We start from the raw sequence: 21,731 nt of genomic DNA, 5'->3' as shown, positions 1-21,731 counted from the left end.
ATTATGAGAGCAGCCAGTGTGATCAAAATGAAACAAGCAGAAGAAAGGAAGCCTGTCTCCTCCCTCCCAGGCAGCAGGCCTGTGCTGCCATCAGGGAAGCCTCCTTTTTGGCCCCTCCATTGACACACATTGTGTTCACCTGGGGCAACCAACACCTGACAGGGTTGCAGTAGGAAGAAACACTTCTTTGAAGTGAAAATCGGGAAATCTTTTATCACTTTCCCAGCCCTGCAGACCCAGTCACACGTCAAACAGATAATGAATAAATGCACCGTCAATATACTCTATTCATTTAGGTTTGACAAGTGAGTTGGTGACAGTGCCTCTGTGCATTCTAATTAAACATGCAGGAGCATGCTTGTAAAGCCTTTGAACTACAAGCATCCTTGCTAGTCCTTCGCTACTAAACCTTTGCTGGGAAATGTGGTTAATCGGACTTCTGGGACTCCTGCATTTGAAGGCTGCTGCCATTCTCCTGTGTACCGGTATGGTTTCAGACAGCCTTGTGGCTCCCAGCCCCCGGCAGCTTGGTAATTAATGTCCTCTTTGTTATCAGATCAACCTTCAGTGGCTCTGTGACTGGGAAACCAACAAGCAGGGTTCTGGTATAGAGAACACTAAGGATTGGATGCCAGTCATCTTTTGGTCGTATCTGGCCTATGACAGGAACCCAGAGGTTCTAGGCCAAAGTACTGGCCATTCAGGCTTTCTTAACCAGAGAGCCTCAGATCAAAGGTCACCTACGTGGATGAGTGTTCTCTAGCTTCAGGAAGCCAGGAGAGTTTAAGTGTATTTATTCCTGTCCTTATGCTATCTCACTATTACATGATTTTCTTTTGGTAGTGCTAGGGGTGGAACCCACATGTCCAGCAAGCATCACGCCCCCAAGGCACACCTGCTTGACTTTCAAGCAACCCTTCTGCTGGCATCCCGACCATGGGGCCTATTTCTTTGACCCTTTTCCTCTCACTGTTCGAATCTATGACAAGCGAATTAGTGGTGTGGCTAAAAACCCACTCTTCTTCCTAACCCCTTCTTGTGAGAAGTGAGAGACATGCTCATCCCTGGGTAGCTAGCTAACGATGGCCTGGCTATCACGACTGCACCCTGTATCCCTGCTGGGCCTCATGCACAGCCTTTCCTGACTCTTCCCTTTCCCAGCAGCCTCTGGGTGTGAGTGAGAGTATGCACGTGTACGAATGTGCCTCTCTGAGTTTCCTGTGCTGCCTCTGTCCTCACCACTAACTCCTCTTCTAACCCGTCCACCAGCCCCTGATGAGCATGAGCAGTCCATTTGGAACGTCACGGTGCTCCCCAACAGTAAATGGGCCAACATCACCTGGAAGCACAATTTCAGGCCTGGAACTGACTTTGTGGTTGAGTACATCGACAGTAAGCATTGCTGTGTGGGGTGGGGGTGGCGGCAGTGGCACACAGACATTAACGAGATCCTGTTGAACTCCCTCAGGCTCAGAAGCCTTTTAGCCTGGCTTCATTTTAGTCCCGTGAAATCGATCCCACAATCACAGAGACGGGAGGAACAGACACAAACAGGAAGGGACTTCTGAAGCCATTAGCAAAGGGCCTGAATTGCATGTGCTGTGGAGGATCTGTGGACTGTGACCTGTGTCCACTCTTGCCCAGAATAATGATTCTGAGAATTTTGAAGTGAGCTGGGTCTTGTTTCTGTGTTGATCTGACTGAAACCCTGTGTGTTCTGAGGCCTCTACTGCATGGTCCAGGGCACAGACCTGAGCTTCAGGTCCTCTCTGTTCACAGAATAGTGGAAAGCAGAAGTCACAGACCAGAGAGCTAGTGGTTCACTCTATCAGAGTTTGGGATTAAAAACTGAATGGACTGGAGAATGTGTTGCAGGCATCTGCCTTCTCTGGGCTAGGGCTCCTGGTCCTGCAGGGTGAAGCCCATACCTCTCTCTCTCATGTGCAAAAGCAGCAAAGCCAATACACCAGCCGGGAAAGCATAGCTGGGCCATCCCCTCCCCGAAGAACTCTTAGGAAGTGAAAAGCTGGCACTACTGCTACATTCTGTGGAGGGAAGAGGGCTTTAGACCCTCAAGATCTGTAGTGCCTATTTAGGTCTGAGCATTTTCAGCTTCCTGCCACCACCATTCCCTCCCACAATGAAGAGATAGAGATACTTTGTTTCATATGTGAATTTGCAACTCGACAAACAGTTCAAGATGAACCCAAGAGCGAAGTGAGAGCCAAGGATCCTGTCTCACCTTCATGTGAGAAACTAATCACGTGACATACTAACTAGCATGCTAGCCCTCCCAGAAAGCTCCCGAGCAGAAAGTGAATTACTTCCAGGGCAGCTGACATGCCTCAAGGCTAAGGCAGCCAATCTTGATATGCTTAGTGCTAAGCCCACGCATGGTAAAGAAGGAAAACTTCAGGGAGAGACATCATGTATAAGTTAGAGCTGCATGCCGGGCGCCGGGAAGCTACCTGTTCTGTGTGGTGGACTGGACCCAGGGTGCCTTATCCCACTATCCCCTCCACTTCTCTGCTTTTGACAGATGAACAGGGACCTAAACACTCTCTCCAGCTCCTGGTGCCTGGTTGTAAGCTGACCTAGGTTTCTGTTCCCCAGGCAACCATACGAAAAAAACTGTCCCTGTTAAGGCCCAGGCCCAGCCTATACAGCTGACAGACCTCTATCCCGGGATGACGTACACGTTGCGGGTGTATTCCCGGGACAACGAGGGCATCAGCAGTACCGTCATCACCTTTATGACCAGTACAGGTGAGAGGGGATCTGGCCTCACCATCCCCTGCAAGCATGGGCATCTCATCCTCATTCCCAGCTTCCTGCTTGTCTCTTCTTGGAAACAGGTCTCATCTCCACCCCATTCCTTGCCTTGCATGGCATGTCTCTGACCTGCAGGACGTCACAAGAGTCAGGTGTGCATGCCCAGTGGAGACCAAGGCAGGATCTGAGTCAGGGGTCTGAGAGGGGAATCAGAGGAAACAAAAGACTGAATAATGAGGACAGGAAAAGTTTGGTCCTCCACCACATCTGTAACAAAAGGGCTCAGTGCATGCACAAACTCAGTGTGGGGGCCTGGGGGCTGCTGGAGAGGCCTATAGTGCTCCCCACTGATTGGGAGCTAGCTTTCTCATGTAGAATGAGGGGAAGAGGCCAGCCCAGGGTGGTGATTCAGACCTCTCCTGAGCAACTAAACCTGGGATCAGTGTGTATGTTGCTGCCTTGCCAACATCAGTGTTTTATTTTGTTTTGTTTTATTTAATTTAATTTCAAGTTTGTCCTGCCTAAAAGTAAGTGGGTTTTGGCTGGTGTGTGTGTGTGTGTGTGTGTGTGTGTGTGTGTGTGTGTGTGTTTAAATCATGCTAGGGCCAGGACAGTCTGGCTCTGTAGGAGCTTCAACCTGGATAGAGAAGCATCTTCATTATACCAAGCAGCTAGGCTGCTTAGGGCTCAGGAGTGACCAGGTTTAGAAATGTCTCGGCTGGTGGGGGTAGCTGGGGATATGCAAACAATAGAGGCCCTTGCTTGTCTACGGATGTGGGTTTGTGAATATCTTTCATATCTGACAGACACAACCAAGTGGCCTGTAGTCTAAGCCCTGGGGCTAAGGGGAGGTGGGGAAAGGGATTAAGAGAGAAAAGGATCAACCCTTGCCTCTGGGGATGGCCTAGTCAGATGTGGGTTATTAGACACACAGGATGGGGGAACCCCACAATGATTTATGTGAATTTCTAAATGTTGCCTTGAATATTCATTACTGTTCCCTCACCCAGCCACATGACATTATATCTAGGGAGTCACTGTCCATCTGCACCCCCTACTCATCCTACTAGTCCCAAACATTTCCAGCCCACAGAATCTGAATGTGCAGCTCCTTGCTTAAAATGAGCCAGGCCCACTCAGGCAGGATATCTGAGTGAGCAAGCAGGCTGGGATCCTTTTATGTGGGAAGCCACGCAAATGAACAGCTGACCAAGCAGAACAGGTAGCAGGACTCTGGCATGGTTGGAGAGCCCAAGCTCTTGGGCATGTTTGATTTCGTTTCTTTAAAAACTTGAGTCTAGCTGATGGGCAAGAAATAAAGATGTTGCACAAGGGTAGAACTCTACCCTATGGATGCTGGGGAACCCAGCGCTGCCTATTGTCAGAGCTCTGTTTCTCTAGGTGCTGTGGATAAGGGCTAGAAAGAGAGCCAGAGTGAAAAGGACCAGGCCTTGCCTTTGGGTTTGGCCTAAGTTGTTTCAAGTATTAAGCATACAGTATTGGGCGGGGGCCATTAATAATGGCTGACATTTGGTTCTGAATGTCATCTTCAATATCCATTTTTCTTTTTTTTTCTGTGCTGGATCTGGAGAGTCCCAGTCTGCTCATGAGCCACAGAAGCATGTAACAGTAGCAAGTTTCCCCAGGGCCTTTCTCAGGCAAGCTGGAACATCTAGGCTCAGTACCCTGCCTCTGAGTTCAGCTTCTCTGCTTCTTCCTAGGCCAGTTGGAAACCACATGGGGGAAAGAAAACTTTCACTCTCTGAAGTGTGTGTGCCTGTAAACATGCGTCAAAGCATGTAGGTGGACTCTAGAGGCAAGCTCATTCAAACCCCAGATCTCTGTGTTTCATCAAAGCAGAGCTTCTGTGAACATCTCTGGGCCCCAACCACATTTAGGGTCATTTAGTCAACCACAGGCCATCACTTTAGTCTGCAGATGACATGCTGCAGTGGTTCCGGAAGGAAGGAAAAGGGACTTCTGGGAATGCTAACAGACTTTCTAACCCTCACCAGAAAGATCCCACTGGGAACTTAATCACCCCCTTATTAAAGCTTCTGAAGCCAGAAACTTGATAGGCTACAAATATATGACCCAAGATTCTAACAGGCCCATCCATGCTCCCCTGTTGGGAGTAGGGGCTGGCAGAAGCAATCACACAGCAGGCTGCTTCAGCACTCAGGGTGGCCAGAGGGACTGCAGGATGAGGCAGGTGTGTAAGGAGAAGGGTGACATGATACTCGAGGGAGAGCAGCCAAACTGTGTGAAGAAAGGTCATCCCAGTATATTATTTGTTCATCTCTTTCTAGAATGACTCTCACTGATGTGGCTGTTGTCTACAGCCAAACCAGATTCCTCCAGCTAGACATGGGAGTTGGATGAACTTTCTGGTTAGCAAGTGAATTTCCCATTTTTAAAAATAGGATGTAGTTACAACATCTACCCCAAATTGGAATTGGCACCAAAGCCCCTAGAATGACATGTTCATGTTTGAATAAAATGAGTCTGTTAGTGATCATCTGCAGACTGGTAGACTACTATGGACAGTGCATTTTCCCCAAGTTGCCAACTGCCCCTATTACTAAGCCTAATACCTGCTATGACTCTGAGTCTACAGCAGGACTGGTGCAAATGTGGTTTCAGTACTTCCCAGGGTGAAGGCAGGAGAGGTGACTACAGGCTCAGACAACATAGGTACAGACAAAACTGGTTGGAGAAAGTTTTTTTTTTTTTTTCTGTGTCTTCCATCCTGGTCTCAGAAAACACTGCCCAACCATGGGAAGGTTGGCTTATTCTGTGACAGCTTGGTATATAGAATAGTTAGGTAGAAGCAAGACACAGTACTCTGGCTAGAATAGGGAAGACTAGTGTGTGGCTTAGAAGGCTTAAGCATGAGTGCTTTCTGTCCAGCAAGAGGCTTTTGGACCTGTGCTTGGCAAGCCACAGGTGGCACAAGAGCAGCTCCTGTCATTTACAGTTGGAGGTGGAAGTGTAAATGCTGTCTTTTAAGACTGATAGTGTTGGACTCTCAACGCCAGTTTAGCAGATCAATTGAGTGTGGCATTGGTGGTCAAGTGTAATTACTCTGGTGCCTGGAGAAAAATGACTTCCTCTCAGTCTAAGCTGAGATCATCCTATTGTTCTATTGTTTTCTACTCTTGAGAAACTAACTCGCTCTGTAATAAGGTGTAGTCAGTTGATCTCACTTGGTTTCGTGTCTGAAGTTCAAGAGAATTTTTATTTATTTATTTTACATTTTTCGATCAAGTCTGAAGCTACATTTCAACATTGCCTGGTAATGTCAGGAGTGGGATGCTGCATTTGCTTTCTAAACCGCCCCTGTAACCACTTTCCCCAGGCATCATGACCTTCTTTCTGAAGAGAAAGGGCATGTCGTGGAGATGGCTGCCAGAGTATCAGAACAAACACAAGCAAGATGGGGGTGCAAACGGGTCGTTGCAGAGATACAAACCAACCTCTCTGCAAAATATGGGTGCCACTGTCCAAACACAAGTGAAGTAATCCCCTCACCTACTGCCTAGGCATGGTACGTAGACAGGAGGATCCATGTGGCCACTGGCTGGTATGGGGAGAACCAAGAGTGGGGTCCCAGGTTATTCTGCTTGCATTAGCATTAAGTCTATGTGTTTATCAGTAAGTAGTAGCTGGTTACTAGTTTCAAATAAACACCCTATTCTCAAGACTGGAACAGCACAACTGGAAACGACAATGTTAGTTTGTGTGGAATAGGGAGAGGGGGAGCATAGGCCAAAGAAGGTATACGTTGGAGTGCTCAGAGGCTCTGGAGAGATGGGAGACTGTGAAAGGTAGTCAGAAGAAAGGATGACAATCTAGAGTCTTAAGTAAGGGGGGGATGAGGCATGCAGAAGGCTGGACAGTGTGAATTCTGTACGGCAGAAAATAAGAGGGACAATGAAAAATATCTGGGTAGGGACACTAACCTCACTGCACTCACAGGTACTGACAATGTATGGGTGCTTCACATCGAGTGTCAGTTGTTTGGGGGGACTGACGACAGCCTTCAGACGTAGAACTTGCATGGACATTCAGGCCAAGGGGGTAGGGAAGAGTGTTGGACTCACAGCTGTAGAGTTCACTGTGGGTACAAGAGATGATTAAAAGGATTGCCAACCGGAATCAAGAGTTGCCTGAGGTCAGTCGGTATGGGGAAGTAGGCATGGGAGAGGTTTGCTCACTTGAGATGGTAGCTGAGGCATGGTGGTTAGAGAAAACTGAAGTCAGCTTCCTGTGATGGAGGAGCAGACTCGGCAGGACCACCGGCCATGAGAGATGATGGGTCCATCTGATCAGAACAGGGTATGTATGGGCTGTCTCAGAAGGTCTGACCGGTTCCTACAGGTTTGTGTTGTAAGACACAGAAAGAAGAGAGCTGAGAGGAAGAAATGGAACCTGCTGGGAATTCAGGGGTCTTTTTACAGGAATTAAGGACCAAGATGTTGCATCCCACTTTAACTCTGGAGGGGAAAAGAAGGAAAGATCTTTGACACAGAGGACAGCTGCAGAAGGCTGTGTGGGTTCAGGGTCTCCAGGCCTGGGGAAAGGGCAGGCAGTCCAGAGGGCAAACGATGGAGGAGTAACAGGATTGCTGGACCCTGAGCAGCAAAGTCCAGAAAATGATGAGGTGATATTGTGATGGGATGGGTCTATGTCATCCTCTAGTTCTGGGACAAGAGCTAAGCAGTGAAGTCATTGCTAGAGACTCACTGCCCTTTTTCAGCAGAAAGAGCAGCCGGTACAAATATCCCCAGGCAGGAATGCAAGTAAGTGGCTGAGGGGTTGGAGTATGGAGTAGGATGCAGAGCTAGAGGTGATAGGGCCAGCTCTCTGTCAGAGCCTGACAGGATGAGGAATATAGGGTTTCTTCTCATAGCAATTAGGAGTTTTGGAGAAGTATTTTAATACCTCATGGAGCTCTGGGGCTGCTGTGTAGGGAGCACTGGACAGGAGCAGGAAACAAGGCTGGGCCTTTTCACCATAGCATACACAGATCAGGATGATAAGAGCCACATTTCTTGTGCACATCGGCTACTTTGCAGCAGGGCAGCTAGTTCTGGGTTGCCACTGAGGGCCTGCTCATCACACCTTACTGTTTACTGAGAGAGCCTTCCTGGGATGATGTCTTCTACTTGGCCCTGAGAAGTCTATGGAACAGTTTCTGCATCTTATATAAAATATCCAGGAGCAAGAGCACAGGGTGTCACAAATCCAGTGTGCTTCCTAAGAAGAGGCCTGGCACTGTGACTCACTCTGTGGGCTGTGGTATTCCTGCTGCCACCTAACTCTCCCAAGGCTGTTCTGGGCTTCTCTGGGTATGTCACATTCCATGCATTCTTCCCTTCCTGAGTCTCAGTTCCCCGTGAAAGGCGGTTTCAGGAAGTATCCCCTTTGTCCTCTAGTCCACAGAATGAAGGGGTGAGTGGATACTTAGCACTCTTTCCCGCTAACCTAAACCTCAGCCCCTGGGCATCATGGACACCATCAAAAGACTCTCGGGCTCCTGCTCTTTGACCTACCTGTATTCCCTTCAGACCACAAAGGGATCTGTGAGATGACCTCCAGGCATGGGCAGAAGTGAAGGCAAGTTGGCTTGCCACAGCCCACCCTGAGCATTCCCTGTGAGGCGACCTGAAAGTTCAGGCCAGCATCACTACCTGCCTGACCTGGGCACCTGGGCTTGAATTGTCAGCCTGAACTGCTGTCAGAGAGCACATAGTCTAGCTGGGGAGCCTTGAAAAGGCATGGGGCCACCTGAACCTCCATCTGGCCTAAGACCCACTGCCAAAGCCTGGTGGACAAAGAAGCCATTGCCTGCAAGGTGTCCTCCGCCAGGGTTAGGCAGTGTGGCCATGCTCAGGACCCTGACAGGTACCACGGAGGCCCATTTATCAGAAACACGCTGCCACGAAGAGTCATTCAGTTCCACCAGGCTGCAGTCTGTGCAAATGCCCTGCCTCCTCTCTAGTAAGCATCTCCATCCTGCAGGGTCTGCTCAGCCTTCTGCTTCTCTGCTCCCTGCACCCCTTTTCTTTGCCTCTTTTCTGATCTTTTGGCTCTTGGTTCCTTAACCCTTTTCTTTCATCCTTTGAGCAGAGTAGCTTGGGCCAGAGGGCCGCTAAATGGTAGCTGTAGGCACTAGAACAAATCTGCACAATAGCTGTGTGCCTCCCCCACCCTTCCTCCTTACCCACTCCCCAAGCAATGGCTCATGGTTTGCTTCCCACCCTCCCTACCAGCTTACACCAATAACCAGGCAGACATCGCCACCCAGGGCTGGTTCATCGGGCTCATGTGTGCCATCGCCCTCCTGGTGCTGATCCTGCTCATCGTCTGCTTCATCAAAAGGAGTCGTGGTGGCAAGTACCCAGGTGAGAGCCGGGGTGGGTGGTCAGGGCTGCCAGTGAGTGGCCAGACTTCCGCCAGATCCAGGCCTCCGGTCTCTGCTCTTTTAGACTTAGCACTTCAGGCCTGTGGCATGGTTGGCCTTCTTCTTGGAAGCTGCCAGCAAGCAATTGAGTTCATTTGTCCCAGATGGATGGATGGTACAGTCTAGGCAGCTCCAGAGAGTCATGGCTCCTCCTGAGGTGGCCAGCCTTCCCATGACGTAGCTCCTGTCTGCTAGCAGAGGGACCTTTCTTCAGCCTAAGAGTCATTAGACCCTGTGTCAGTGCAGAGGAAGGGAAGTGAGGTGGCCATGTTAGAAGTGGAGAGTAGGGGATAGACAGAAGCAGCATAATCAAGACAGAACACCATAGTGGCCACACCCTGCTGAGGCTGGTCTCGCTGCCCATCATCACCACAAACTCAGCAGCTCTGGCAGAGGCCAGAGTGATGCTAGAAGCAGTCCTAGCCTTTCCTAAAGTGCCATAGAAACATGTCTCCCCTGTGCCTCAAGAGCCTCAGTATCAAGGACAAGGACCTCTTCCATTCTTGTTTCAGAAAATAGTGATTTTTCTTTTTCTTCAAATGGACAAGATTGCTGGCTGACTATGACAGGAGACTGGATGACAGATAACCTGAGAATAGCCGTACTGTTGAACGGCTATTACAGTTGAATGAAACTGCTCCTGGCCTAGAGCCACAGCACCAGACACAATCCCTAGGTGTTCTTTCTCCTGCAGTGGAGGCAGGCAAACTCGACATGAAGAAGGGGAGATTAATTTTATTTCTCTCCCTGACCAGTAGCCACAGCCCCTTGGGTCCTGAATCTATGCTTCCACTAGATGAAGGAGGGTGGGAATTTGATTTCTTGTTGGTGAGCAATGAATTCTTGTTTTACTATGTTTAGACTGTTTTTCTTCTGCAAGAGAGAAAGCCAGGGCTAAACAGAGGTCCAGACATGGGGTTACTTACTGAGTCAGGGGCAACCTGGACCCCTGAGGAACCCAGAAGATAAACTTAGAACCTGCCTTTACCCTTCCAGAAAGTGCCCCAGCCCAGAAAGTTCTCCCAAGCCAGCCCCCTTCCCTTCAGCTTTGGGGCAAGCACCTCATAGAGTAAGAAGACAGGCAACCAAGGAACCAGGGCCTGGACTCTAGTCTTCAGTCGTCCAGCACCTACTAATCCTGTGGCCCATTCTCACATCTCAAATGGGTTGATTTTTCCCACTTTGCATCAAAAAGTCCTTCATGTAAGCAGCTGTATGTATGCTAGTTTCTGTGTCGGATGCTCAGAAGACAGAGGTACCAACCACAGCATAGCAGGGCAGGCCTCCTCGGTTATGCCATCATCCAGAGACCATATAGGGAGAGGGAGCATGCCATCAAGAGAGGCTAACAGGAGGGCCTCTCCGTTCCAGAGGCAGTAGCCTCTCTCCCAAGTGTTCTGCTTGGAACTTTTGAGAAACACAATCCCCCATCCTGGAGCAGAAAGCTAGCTTCTGTCAGCAGTGAGAAGATATGTAAGGATAATTACAATGCAGAGCGAAATGAGAAAGGACCAAACAAGGAAGTATTTGCCTTTGGCGGAGGAGGGAATGACATCTCTGGTGTATATTGGGACAATCTCAAAGAGAAATGGCAAGGAGCTGAGATGCTTATCAGTTGGGGTGTAAAGACCCCTTAGGGTGTGAAGGGGACAGAATCAGCTTCGAAACTAGTTAGGCCTGGGGGCATTAATAGTGCTTTGTCAAAGCTTGTCATTGGCTGTCACAGAGCCCGAGATGGTGTCTGGGGTGTGTGGTGTATATGTGGTGTACTGAACTTACACACAAAGGCCAAAAGAGGATATTGTCTGCCCTTTGCTACCATTTCTCTGTTGTATTCCTTTGAGATAGGGCCTCTCACTGAGCCTAGAGCTAGGCTAGTCCCAGCAATCCTCTATGTCCACCTCACCCCCACAGCTCCAGAGTTATGGGCACACCCAACCATGCTTTTTACATGGGTGCTGTAGAGTCAAACAAGTTCTCAGGCGTGCACAGCAAGTGCTCTTAACCGCTGAGCCACCTCTCCAGCCCACACAGTGATGTCTTTGGGCTGTGTGTTCAGAGACACCCTAGAGAACAGAGGCATCTTTTTTTCATCATCCTGCCTGTTTTTCCTCCTCTTATGAACCAGTACGAGAAAAGAAGGATGTCCCCCTGGGTCCTGAAGACCCCAAAGAAGAAGACGGCTCATTTGACTACAGGTGGGTGATCTCCTTCCTCCCCTGGTTAACTATCCTTGCTGCCCTCACAGCAACCACAGGACTGCTGCATCTGCATACCTCCTTCCCGCTGGACTATTGCTTTTTACCTCTGCAGCAGCCATTTGGCTGAGTGTATGCACCCAGGGAGACGGAGAAGCATTTGAACCCCCTACGAGATTTCCTATTTGATTCCTTCCACTTTTTCACTAAAAGTGAACTCTGGGCCCCTTTTCTGTGATGTGAGGTTGACCCAAAAGGCCTCCTCCCAGCCAGCATCCCACTCCTAACCCCAAGAAAATGAATGACCCAAGAAGGCTCACCACCCTGGGAACCGGCGCCAGAGCTGCAGGAGCTGGGGCCGGGCTGCCAGCTGGGGCTTCTGCCCTGTGCCCGCGCTCCCTCTGGACAAACCTTTAGGTTTTGCCAAGTTGTCACTGGCCCATCTGGATAGCCAGTATATTCTGAGCTCAGGAATGAGTCAGGCTAGATCATGGCATCTCACCCAAGACCATTTGGGGTAGGAGAAAATGTCACATTACAACCCTCCTTCTCAACCCTACCCTGGGAACTCTGGGCACAGGTCACACCAGCGTCCTCTGACCTCTCCTCCTTTCAGAAGCCTGGCAAACAACACCAGGCCAATGGGTAGAGAGCTGCTGCCTGCCCAGAAGCCATCTGGCAGCTTTTGGCCGCAGCTGTCCATCCAGCCTGACAATCCCTGTAAGAGGCTCCTCCTCCCTCTGTAGCTGTCCAGGGATCACCTGGCAGGGTCCAGCCTCCCTGTGGGTTGAGAGCTACCTCTGGCCCTCAGTTAAAAATGCTATGGGTTGTTTTTTTTTTTTTTTCTCCATGCTCTTGGTACAGTTCTGTGGAGTTGGGGTGAGGACAGGACAAGCTGTTTCTACCTGCACCTTTCCCTGCTCCAGGCCAGCTTTGGCTCTGTGGGCTCTTCTGCTAGAGCCTATGTTGAATGAATCCAGGAGCCCTACTGGGAAAAGGCTAAAATTTCTAAGTCAGAAGAACTAAGTTTCTAAGAGAAGGGGCCTGAGAGCAAGCAGTGGGGTCTCCTATTCTGTTCTTGGCTTTGTTGCTGGATACCTTTCTCATGAGGCCCTGCCTTTTCCCCATGTTTGTCCTCTTGGACCTTGCAAGTCTCTGGGAGACCAGACATCCAGACAGTGGGCTAGACCAGGTACCCTTTCATTCAAGCCTCCCATTTTTCTAGACCAGCGGTTCTTAACCTGTAGGTTGCAATCCCTTTGCGGGGTAAAGGAGATCAAACAGCCCTTTCACAGGGCTGCCCAAGACCACAGGAGAACCCAGATATTTACATTACGATCCATAACAGTAGCAAAATTACACTTATGAAGTAGCAAAGAAATACTTTCATGGTTGGGGGTCACCACAACATAAGGAACTATATTAAAGGGTCGCAGCATTAGGAAGGTTAAGGACCACTGTTTACACCAAGACCCCTTTCCTCTCAAGAGCCCCACATCTTGAAGTCTCTGACTCTGCTAAGCTCCCTCTCTGCCTGCAAGTGCATTTAGCTCAAGTCTCTGGAGTCAGTATGAGAGTCCTCTTAGACCACCCATTGCATGGTGGCATGTTGGGGGAGGAACCTGACAGAATGGATTGTTTGCAGTCTCACTTCCTGCTCAAACTCAGCTCAGTCCTGAAGATTCATTCTGCCACTGTCCCTCTGTGGCACTGCAGTCAGAGCACACAGATAGGCCACGGTCCTAGGGCACCTTCACTGAGCAAATGGCAGGCATGGGCCAGCAGCTCTGTGACCTGGCTGTAACTCGTCATCAACAAGAGATGGAGCACCCATGGTCTCAGACTACAGGACACATTTCTGCTCTTGACAAGAAGTGTGCACCTCGAGGGCAGTGGTGGCACAGGCCTTTTATCCCAGCAGTCTGGAGGCAGAGGCAGGCAGATCTCTGTGAGTTTGAGGCCAACCTGGTCTACAAAGTGAGTCCAAGGCTACACAGAAAACCTGTCTTAAAAATAAAACAACAACAAAAAAAACCACAAACACCAAAACAAAATAAAAAACACAAACAAACAAACAAAAAAAGTGAGTACTTCAAGGAAAAGATTCTGCATTTCCACCCCCTTCTCAACATTTTTGCCCTGGGCAGAAGGGGTGTATGTTCACCCCATGAACACTGTCTAAGGGGATTCATATGCAAGATCCAGGGTCTTCAGCTAAACACACCCATAGACAGAGACAGCCCCACAGGGTCAGAGAATACAGCATGTGGGGGCCCTTGTGGGAAAGGGTCCTTGGTCTAGAAGAATGGGCCTTGCCTAAGGAGGTTTGAATGAAGGAGCACCTTGTCTAGCCAACTGCCTGGCAATCTGGTCCCCATCTGTTTATGCTCAGCTCCAGCTCCATCTAAGGCCCCTTCCTGGTAGCGGTCCACCCGAGTCTGCTGTTAGAACATACTGACTGTTAAAATGACCAGGGAAGGACTGATGGCTCAGAGTGTGGAGGGTGTGCTGTATCCACTCAGACTGCCTGGCACCAATGTAGTTCCTTCTGCAGGCCTCTAGACCTCTATTGCTCACCCACAGCTGCTTCCTGCCTGGGAGCCTGTGTCTCCTGTGAAATGTAACCAACAGCACCTGGTCTTTCTGTCAAGAAATTTTCTAGCCAGGAGGAAGGGGGCCACACCAGCTCCATGGAGCAGTCCCTAGTAAGCTAGAGAGTAAAGTTGAGATACCGCCTGGGCATCTGTTCTTGCAGGCCAATGCCACTATATCTCCAAGGCCCTGGACTCTTGTCACCCAGGAGGGCCTAGAAGGGGCTAATAAGACCCTCAGGCCTCACATGCTTCTCCTCCCTCCCACCCCCCACCTTGTTGACTTGCTGGGCTCCAAGTATTAGTGTTGCTTTCCCAGGGCAAGCAATGCGGAGATGGATGTGGGAAGGCAGAGCCAGTTTCCTTAGGGTGCTCACTTCTCGTTAAGAGGGGAGACTTGTCCCACTCACAGGCCATGGAAGCTCCACCTTTGACTCTTGATGGACAGGTTATAGTCAAATCACAAAGCAAAGGATGAGACTCATGGGAACTAGAACCCCCTGATTCTTAGCACATGTCTCACAAGCTGTGGTTCTGCTTCTCATAAGATAGCCATCCTCTGCCCACTCCTGCCACAGAGAGGCGGCCTGTCTCTGGGAAAGGACCTCAGACAAGGAGTTTAGAAGTACAGTGTCTACTCTCTGATCTTTCCCCAGCATGCCATCTACCCTGGGGAAAATGCTTATTCTCTCTGAGCCTCAGTTCCCCTTTTGTAGAACCTGCTGAGCAAGGGAGGGTAAACACTGGATGGTTTCCAAGACTCATCCTCCTGCACTGTGTGCTTGGTAGGAAGCCAGCTGCCCTATCCTATTCCACCTGTTTTGGGCTGTGCTGGCCAGTATGAACCTGACTCTGTCTCTCTCTGGCTAGTGATGAGGACAACAAGCCCCTGCAGGGCAGCCAGACATCTCTGGACGGCACCATCAAGCAGCAAGAGAGCGATGACAGCCTGGTGGACTACGGTGAAGGTGGTGAGGGCCAGTTCAATGAAGATGGCTCCTTTATCGGCCAGTACACAGTCAAAAAGGACAAGGAGGAAACAGAGGGCAATGAGAGCTCAGAGGCCACATCACCGGTCAATGCCATCTATTCTCTGGCCTGATGGAGCACCCCAGGAATGGCACTACTTTGCAAGTAGGAGGGGAGAGGGGGAGATAAAGCAACTGCAGACCTACCACAAAGCCACAACCACCTTCAGGGACAAGGGTACAACATAGGGGTCTGCCAAGCTGTGAGGACCAGTGGCCTCACAGCTGTCCACAAGCCCCTCCTGGTGATGCCCCGATGCGCTTGGGTGCCAGTAGATGGGAAAGCTAGAGCTACGCTCATTGGAGGGAGCCCTAGTCCTTTGCCCCGTCTCACGGCCACCCTGAGCATTCCGTCACAATGATCACCCTTGATCTCAACTCACACTTTCCATTTCTATTGCTTACAGTCTTTTCATTATCTATTTTTTGCTTTGTGCATCTTCTCCTTCCAACCCATTGTTTCAATTTTCTTTTGCTTTTGAAAAAAAGAAATGTTCCTAGAAAAAGAGTAAGTGGGCTCCCCTCCCCCCAGAAAATGGAAAGATGGGCAAAAAGAATTGATCCATAACACAACATGCAGAAAAGCTGTAGTATTCAAGCTGCCACCAGGCCGGTGTGTTTCCGAAGGATGCCTTTTGCCATATGCCTCCCCCACCCCCACTCCCCAGCCATCTGCCTCGGCCTTGTCCATGCTGAGCCGGGCTTGGCTCCTTTCTGGAAAATGACAGTGTTTTTGGCAGGGAGAGGGTGAGCAGGACTCCTTTCCACGCTCTGGTTTGGTTGTGAGGAGGTTTACCTCTTGCTCCTTGTTTTTACTCTGCCCCTGCCACCAGAGAGTCTATGAATGAGCTGCACAGAAGAGAAAGAAGAATAGGTGCCGATAAGAAGGACTGTGGCAACTGGGCCCCAAGCAGAAGCAAGTCAAGATGTGACTTGCTGGTAACAAAGCAAATCTCTGGAGAAAAGAAAGGGACCTCTTTTGTCTCTGGCAGTGAAACCCGGAATGGAGGAGAGAGGACCACACTTGCCCACCTGTCAGGGTCTATGCTGCTACCCTCCAAGCGCTGGAACTCTGTGATACAGGGTGTGGCTGATGTATCTGGGGGTAACAGTGCTGCTCCCCCTCCCATCCTCTCCTTGCTCGGTTGTGTCTGACATTGACTTGTGTTTGATGTGGTATATGAATGGGGATCTGCTGCCCACAGACTGAGCCTATCTGTCCTTTCATTAGGGTAAACATACATATCAGGGGACCATGAGGTGTACCATATTAACAGTGCTGTGATGCCCCTGCCTGGAAGGACACAAAGCTCTTCGTATGCCTTATGCAGCTCTGATCTAACCCTGCAGTTTTCAGATCCCTAGCCCTGTTCTGCAAGCCTTGATGCCTCCAGTGATGTGTGTGTCTCGGGACCAGGGCAGCCTATGCAAGTGTCCCCTCGGGACCAGAAGCAGCCACTCCACACATGCCCTTACCACCGCCACCACCCCAACCACCCTAATGGAGACACTCGCAGGCGTGCAGTTCTCAGCCTGAAGGTGCTGCCTTCATTCCCCACCTAACCCACTTTTAAAACCAAAGGTACCTTGCCTCAGCGACACAGAGATGGGAGACCTTGAGCCAGAGTGTGGCCTGTAGCTGTGTCTGCAGCCTGGGGCAGCTGTGGCAGGGCAAGACTGACTGCTGCGAGTGGATCACCTGCCGTTGGCAGGCCTCCAACTTGAGCTACTAGTTAGGGGCCTGGACAGGCCCAGGGCTGTGCCCTTCCGAGCCTTTCTGAAAGCATCATTTGCCATACGTTTAAGCCACAGAGGTATTAGCTATGCTCGCATCACTTGATAAGCATTAGGTTGAAGGTCAAGGCTGTAGGCACACACTCTTTGCAGGTAAGAAACCATATCCCAGAGATGAGCCAATAATGTTTGAACCTGAGAGTGTGTCATGGTCCTTTGGACCAACCCATGGCCAGCAGACGGCTCTCACGGAGAAAGGAGACAGGGTAAACAGAGAACAGCTAGGGCTGGGCAAATGTTAAGGTCCCCTTCCCTGGCTCTAGTCTAGCACCTCTTGAATGCAGCTGGGCATTCCTGCAGTATAGGTCACCATTCCTGAAGGGGAGGTTGGGGAAATGTACCTGATAGCTGGAATAAAAGATCATCCTTTCCAGAAAACACTTTGGATCTGGGCAGAGTGATCAGTTTCTCAGGCATGGTTTACACATCCAGCTAGTAAGCCCATTGCACCAAGAGCAGGCTGTTAGAGGAAGAGACTCGTAGATGTCACTGTAGCTATCTCTTTGCCACAGACAGCCTGGAGAGGGCTACTTTGGTCTTAAGGCTCTGAGGGAGAGCTGAATCCTTAAGGCTCTTTGTGCTTCATCCCAGAATTCTGTCCTGCTTAGTACCGTCCTCCTTTATATAGGCTATTAGCCCCTCCCTCGGGCTGTTGTTTTGTGGGTGCTGATAGCTAGCCCAACCACCACCAATCACAGCTCTCCTTGCAGGAACAGACCTGGGGCTGGAGAAGCAGTAGAGATGGCAGGTGCCTGGGCAGACCAGGCTCAGTGATGTGAGGTTGCAAGGACAAGATCTTCCAGGAAGGGGAGAGGCCACTTTCCACAGAGCCTGCAAGAGTCTACCCCCAAACTCAGCGGGAAAACAGTATTGCCACTTTCTACATCTGGATCTCCAGCAGCCATCACAAAGTGATGCTTAGTCCTGCTAGTGTTTCACCTGTCTGGCGGGAGCAGGGGAAGGGTGTGGGGCATCTTGCAGTGATCCTGAGTGTTTATCAAATGCTCTGAGCATCTAGTTTGGGCAAAGGCTTGAGTCCTGAAAACCACATAAACAAGGGAGGTCAGATGTGGTCCCTGCCCACACAGGGCTGATGTTACTGGAAACGAGTAGATGAGTTACTAGGATGCAGTGGCCATTAAGTGGAAAGTATTTTGTACTTGTTTTCTTGCACTGCTGATTGCTTCAGGTCAGAAGGGAGAGAGTTCGAAGGGACAACTTGGTCCATGGAGCCAGAAAATCTGGGCAGGACACGGCAGTCAAGATGAGTGGGTTAAGCCAGTGCTGTGCTTCTTTAGGGTGTCTGTCTCCCCATTTAGTCCCCTCTTTGAATACTCCTGTTCAGAGGTGAATAGTGGTACTCATCAGGATTGACTGTCCAACCCTACCTGGGATATGCCAAACAGGACACATCAGTCTCTTCTCGTGCGGAGTTTGACACTAGAGTTGACACTAGAGGGAAAGCCAGGTTGGCACCTGCCCTTACCTATTTCCTCTGCCCCAGAGGTCAGTGTAGGTGGGACCCCCCCCCCAAAACAAGGTCTGAAATGATCACTGGGCCAAGAGTCAGCCGGTGACTCAACTCACCCCACAAGGGGAATAAGAGAGCCTGTTCCTGGGCTCCCTGAACACAGTCAGCACTGAGAAGAGAATGGAAACATTCATGGGTATTTGTAGAGACCACCTCCCCACCCACCACACAGCTGTGCATACACACAAACACATAGCAGACCCAGAACCTATTGCAGAGCGGTGCTTCCGTACGGAACAGTCCAGATATGACATCATCTTGCAGCATGAGAGTCTGTATCTGGGTTCACATGAGATGAGCTGCCAAGGCTTGGGGAAGGAGGTGGCTTTAGGAAGGGAGAGGCTCTCCAGACTGGGCCTTATTTTTGTGATTCCTGTAGACAGAAGGTAAAAAAAGAGAGAGACAGAGAGAGATATGAAGGAGAGACAAATAGGCCTCCATGTTTCCTGGCCTCTCCTAAGCCAGGCTATCCTAGAGCCTCCCTTACAGCCTGTTGATGGGGAGGCAAAGTTTTCTCGCTCTATGAGGCTGTTTCATTGTTGCTCTGAGAGGTGAAGCTTCTTGGTACCTCCATGGTCTAGGATTGAGGCCCAGACTCACCTCTCAGAGGGAGGATAGCAAGTTGCTAGAATGCAGCTCAGAGCCCATTCCTCACTTCTGTCACCTTGGACTGGGGCATTCTCCAGCCAAGTCTGTCCAATCCAAGCCCATGGCCAGGATTAGGTCCACACAGCTAGCCACAGTGCTCTCTTTCTAGTGAAGCAAAAGCCCTTGTGTGAATTTCACATAGTAGCCTAGAAATCCTATGTAGGCAGTTCCCAATCCAAAACAAGAAGTCTGAAGCCAGTGACTAAGAATATGGAGTGTCAGGAGTTTCAGTTGCCCTGGGAAATGCAGGCAGGTTGGGCAGAGCTTCCCTTCAACCTTCAACTCAGTGGTTAAATGCCTAAAACCAGACCTGTGGCTGTCTCCACCCAGCACAGCCTAAGCCCAGAAAAGTGTCGGTGCTTTGCTTCCTCTTCTTAGGAGGGGACTTCCAGAGGCACATTCAGGAGAAGAGAGAGAAGGACAAGTGCCAGGGAAAACGCAAGACCGACCGAGCTATCTCCAGCCACAGCGGCAAACCAGTGCTGCTCTTATCAGCATGTTAGTATTAAAACGCTGCTGCATGAAAAGGGAGATGGAAATGAAGCAGAACCAAGGCATCTGGCTTAGGACAGAACCGGATTCCTCATGTGAAGGAACCTCAGAGCTGAGCTAATTGGAATGACTCACTGTACAGACAAGGAAAGGCCAGTGCAGGGAGCAAATCTAGGCAGTGAGGGTGCAGTTAGGACTTGAACTCGGGCCTTCTGGGCCTTCTGACTCCGTGTCCAGTGTTCTTTCATCTCACCACAGCTGCCTGAGCAGGTGTTGCCTGAGACCAGTCCTGCTTATCGCCCCATCATCTCTCTCCACCATGACACTGCTGTCCCCAGATTCTTCCAGTGAACAACAAAAAAATGTTTTTCCTAAGTCTGAGATCAGCTAGTCTGTGATAGCGTGTGGTTAACTCAGCCAGGGAATTCCAGGCATCCCAAGCCCAGAAGGTAGAATGATGAGCTGATAGGTGTTTTGTTACTGTGAAAACTGGACTGGGCCCCAGAATGATGTCTTCTGCTTCATCACACACCAGGCCTTCAGCATACTGTTGTCCTCAGAAGAGAGGGCGTGGAGGGCGTCTCTGTCCATTCTGCCCTTAATCACAGAGTCTGCAGGTGCTGAGGGATAGCAGGGCCCAGGCAAGCCTACCACCCTGGAATCTGCCGAGCAGATGTAAAGACTTCCGTGAAGCAATAAACACAAAAGTCTGGGAGAAGATATCCAGAATTTTGTGCACTCCTGTTTCTTTTTCAAAGTTGTAGCAGATCAGATGACACTGACCTGTTTGCTCTTCTGAGTCTCAAATGTGATGTCCTCAGTCAGTGTTTTCTTGTACCCGGCTTCCCAGCTCTTTGCCAACTTCTTCTGAGCTGAGTATCAGTCAACTGTGACATGCCACTCTCTGTCCTGGTCCCACCCTCAACCATGCTGGATCCTGGAGGACCTCTTGCCCCACCCCTCAGCTACATATACATCTTTCCCTTCCAATGTGGTGTTCCTGTTGTCTCATTCTGCCCCATAGTCCTACACACACACACACACACACACACACACACACACACACACACGCACGCACACACGCGCACGCGCGCGAGTTGGTCTAATCTTTTTTTTTCCCCCATTGGTTACATTTAACTCTGTGGCAGGCTCACTTTAATCCCTCTCACATCATGTCCTTTCCTTCTTGTGAGTTATTTGTCATTAACCAACTTTGTCAGCAACAGACGTGTATCTGAAGGTGTCATGCAAGACCTTCAGCAGGGACTTCTGGGCCATGGAGGACTGTCTAATACATGGACTTATAAACTGACTGCATGAGCAACGAAAAGGCCAAATTATTGATTTTTTTTGAATCACTGTAAAAAAAAAAAAACTGATTTCTTTTGTATAGAGAACACTAAACATATAATAAAAGTTGTTCAAAATGGACCTTAGGCATATGATTTGTTTCTTTTCTTTGAATGATAGGTAAGAGGGATGTCAAAAGATTAATGACGGAAGTGACTAAGGGTTAGACATAGTGACACATTCAAATAATCCCTGCACTCAGGAGGTTGGAGCAAGAGGATTAAGGATCTGAGCTTTATAGTAAGTTCAGGGTCAGCCTGGGCTATATAGCAAGAACCTCCTTCAAACATCCAAAAAAGGGAGACAGGAATCAAAGGATTTTCCAATGGGCACCAGGCAGCATTCTCTGTAGTATATGAGCCCCATCTAGAAGCTGCTCTTTATTTGGAAAACTCATTTTTACAGTTTTGTGTTTTAAGTATAGAATGACTGGTATGGCTATAGTCAGGGCACCTTCTGGTTCCGTGTAGCTGTGTGCACCTAAAAAGCATCATGCTGGGGAAGCTGGGGCGAGGAGAGGAATTGGTAGTGGTGCCCCCGTCATGGCTCTTCCCACACTGTGTGCCTGGGGAGATACTGGCATAGCCTCTCCTTGTCCTTAGCCTGGAGTAAGCGGCTAGCAGGAGGCTCTGTAGAAAGGGAACTGATAGCTCATAGATAGAAATGGGAAACAAAGGCAAAGAGACACACACACACACACACACACACAAAATGTAGACCAACTCTCTTGAACAAAGAATCAGCAAGTAACCCCAGCCTGGCAACTTCCTCTCCTAAGACACCTCACACTGACTTGAGGGGTCACCGCTTCCCTAAATTGACTGCGACCTTTATTTCCAGGTAGGTCTCCTCATGAACTGT

General features: G+C 49.8%; 1 protein-coding gene across 5 annotated transcripts in view; it reads left to right on the top strand.

The window, feature by feature from the left end:
• Nfasc (neurofascin) overlaps positions 1-20,951 on the top strand; it is a 168,309-nt gene extending 147,358 nt beyond the window's left edge. For all 5 annotated transcript variants that reach the window (XM_055598206.1, XM_055598204.1, XM_055598205.1 and 2 more), the window contains 5 exons: positions 1,270-1,392; positions 2,614-2,766; positions 9,048-9,179; positions 11,367-11,436; positions 14,898-20,951. In XM_055598206.1, coding sequence (XP_055454181.1) covers positions 1,270-1,392; positions 2,614-2,766; positions 9,048-9,179; positions 11,367-11,436; positions 14,898-15,129 — 710 coding nt within the window. In that variant the 3' untranslated portion in view covers positions 15,130-20,951. The remainder of the gene's footprint in view (positions 1-1,269; positions 1,393-2,613; positions 2,767-9,047; positions 9,180-11,366; positions 11,437-14,897) is intronic.
• The last annotated feature ends 780 nt before the right edge of the window (positions 20,952-21,731 follow it).

The sequence above is a fragment of the Psammomys obesus genome, unplaced genomic scaffold, assembly GCF_907164565.1.
Source record: "Psammomys obesus unplaced genomic scaffold, mPsaObe1.curated_primary_1811, whole genome shotgun sequence".
Lineage (NCBI taxonomy): Eukaryota > Metazoa > Chordata > Mammalia > Rodentia > Muridae > Psammomys > Psammomys obesus.
This window is presented reverse-complemented; position numbering and strand designations above follow the sequence as displayed.